Source organism: Morus notabilis, unplaced genomic scaffold (assembly GCF_000414095.1).
Source record: "Morus notabilis unplaced genomic scaffold, ASM41409v2 Scaffold2527, whole genome shotgun sequence".
Lineage (NCBI taxonomy): Eukaryota > Viridiplantae > Streptophyta > Magnoliopsida > Rosales > Moraceae > Morus > Morus notabilis.
Genome location: NW_010365302.1, coordinates 1 through 1,505, shown reverse-complemented (window position 1 = coordinate 1,505; position 1,505 = coordinate 1). Strand labels below are relative to the sequence as shown.

Here is a 1,505-nt window from a genome sequence, read left to right as displayed (position 1 = left end):
TTTTAAGTCCACATATATCTTTTAATAAAGTATTAAATTCAAATTAAACTCAATCCTAAGATTTCACTGCTAATTTGAGGGGATAAATATATTTAGAAATTTAAAATTTGATGCAGTAAAAAACAAAAACAAAAAAAGATTATAATGATATTTTGAAGATTTATTATACTATTTATTTAGTTCGAAATTTTAATTTAACTTATTTCCCCTTGAAAACAAATTAATGGCTTCCCCCTTCTGAATATTAGATTGAACTAGGTTAAACGTATGGTCTTTTCAAATTAAATAAAATAAATATATTCTGGATATAAACATAGATTATAAAGTTTAATCCAAATATATCCTGGTCTCTTCTAGTACGATAGCCTGTCGTTTTCTGCCTTGAGTTCCCACTGGCCGCCTGGGCAAAGCCAAACCAAAAACAAAAACACGACACAAAACATACATCTGGTGCTGAGCTGTGACTACCATGTCAGATACTATTAAAACAAAAACGTGCCCATTAGCAGTAATGGCTAGGAACACGTGGGAAACACAAACGTCACGAAATTTGGGATATTCTAGTTTTATTTTTTTTAAAATTATTTTCTGGGCTCCACTTTTGTCAGCAGTCAAATATAAGTCAAAGAACAACCTAGTAACTTAGTAGGTAAGTCTCTTTTTGTCTAGTGGGAACCGTGGCCTCTCCGAAGTCACGATCATCAACTGGCATGGCACCTTTTCACACTCACGTTCAGCTCCCGTGTCCAATTCGCGCACCTCAAAAATCATCATAAAATACTATAAAAATCCTTTTCTCGTATTCTCACCTTCTCAAATTCAACTTTCTATTTGATCTTTTATCTTAAAACTCTCAAAAACAGATTTCGACAAGTACTACTACGTACTAAGTCAAGAACTTTTTGTTTTTAAAAAGCGTCAAAGCAGTTGTTGATTCTCTAATGGATAATTTAATTTCTGACGCAAGTATTAACAGCGCTAGAGCTTCGCACTCGGACGAGGAAGTGATTTTGGCGGCGTGCCGGCCAAAGAAGAAGTCGGGGAGGATGGTGTTCAAGGAGACGAGGCACCCGGTGTACCGCGGGGTGCGGCGGAGGAACAACGACAAGTGGGTTTGCGAGCTCCGCGGGAGCCGAACAAGCAGTCTAGGATATGGCTCGGGACGTACCCGACGGCGAAGATGGCGGCGCGCGCGCACGACGTGGCGGCGTTGGCTTTGAGAGGGAGGTCGGCTTGCCTCAATTTCGCGAACTCGGCATGGCAGTTGCCCGTCCCTGCCTCCACGGATGCTAAGGACATCCGTGCGGCCGCAGCGGAGGCTGCCGAGGCGTTTCGGCCAAAGGCGGAATGTGGTGGCTTTTCGGGGAGTGAGGAGGTGGTGCAGGCGGAAATGGAGGAGGAGAAGGGTATTGTAACAGAGGAGGAGGAGAGAGTGTTTTATACGGATGAAGAGGAAATGTTTGGTATGCCACGGTTTTTTGCTGACTTGGCGGAAGGGCTACTTC

General features: G+C 42.3%; 1 protein-coding gene across 1 annotated transcript; it reads left to right on the top strand.

Annotated features, from left to right (window-relative positions):
- Positions 1–829: 829 nt before the first annotated feature.
- Positions 830–1,501, top strand: LOC112093472 (dehydration-responsive element-binding protein 1D-like; the record flags this gene model as incomplete). Its single annotated transcript, XM_024171968.1, is given in 2 exon segments — positions 830–1,125; positions 1,128–1,501. Coding segments are annotated over 2 exon segments (558 nt in total), but the record flags the coding sequence as incomplete, so codon positions are not given.
- Between the last annotated feature and the right edge of the window lie 4 nt (positions 1,502–1,505).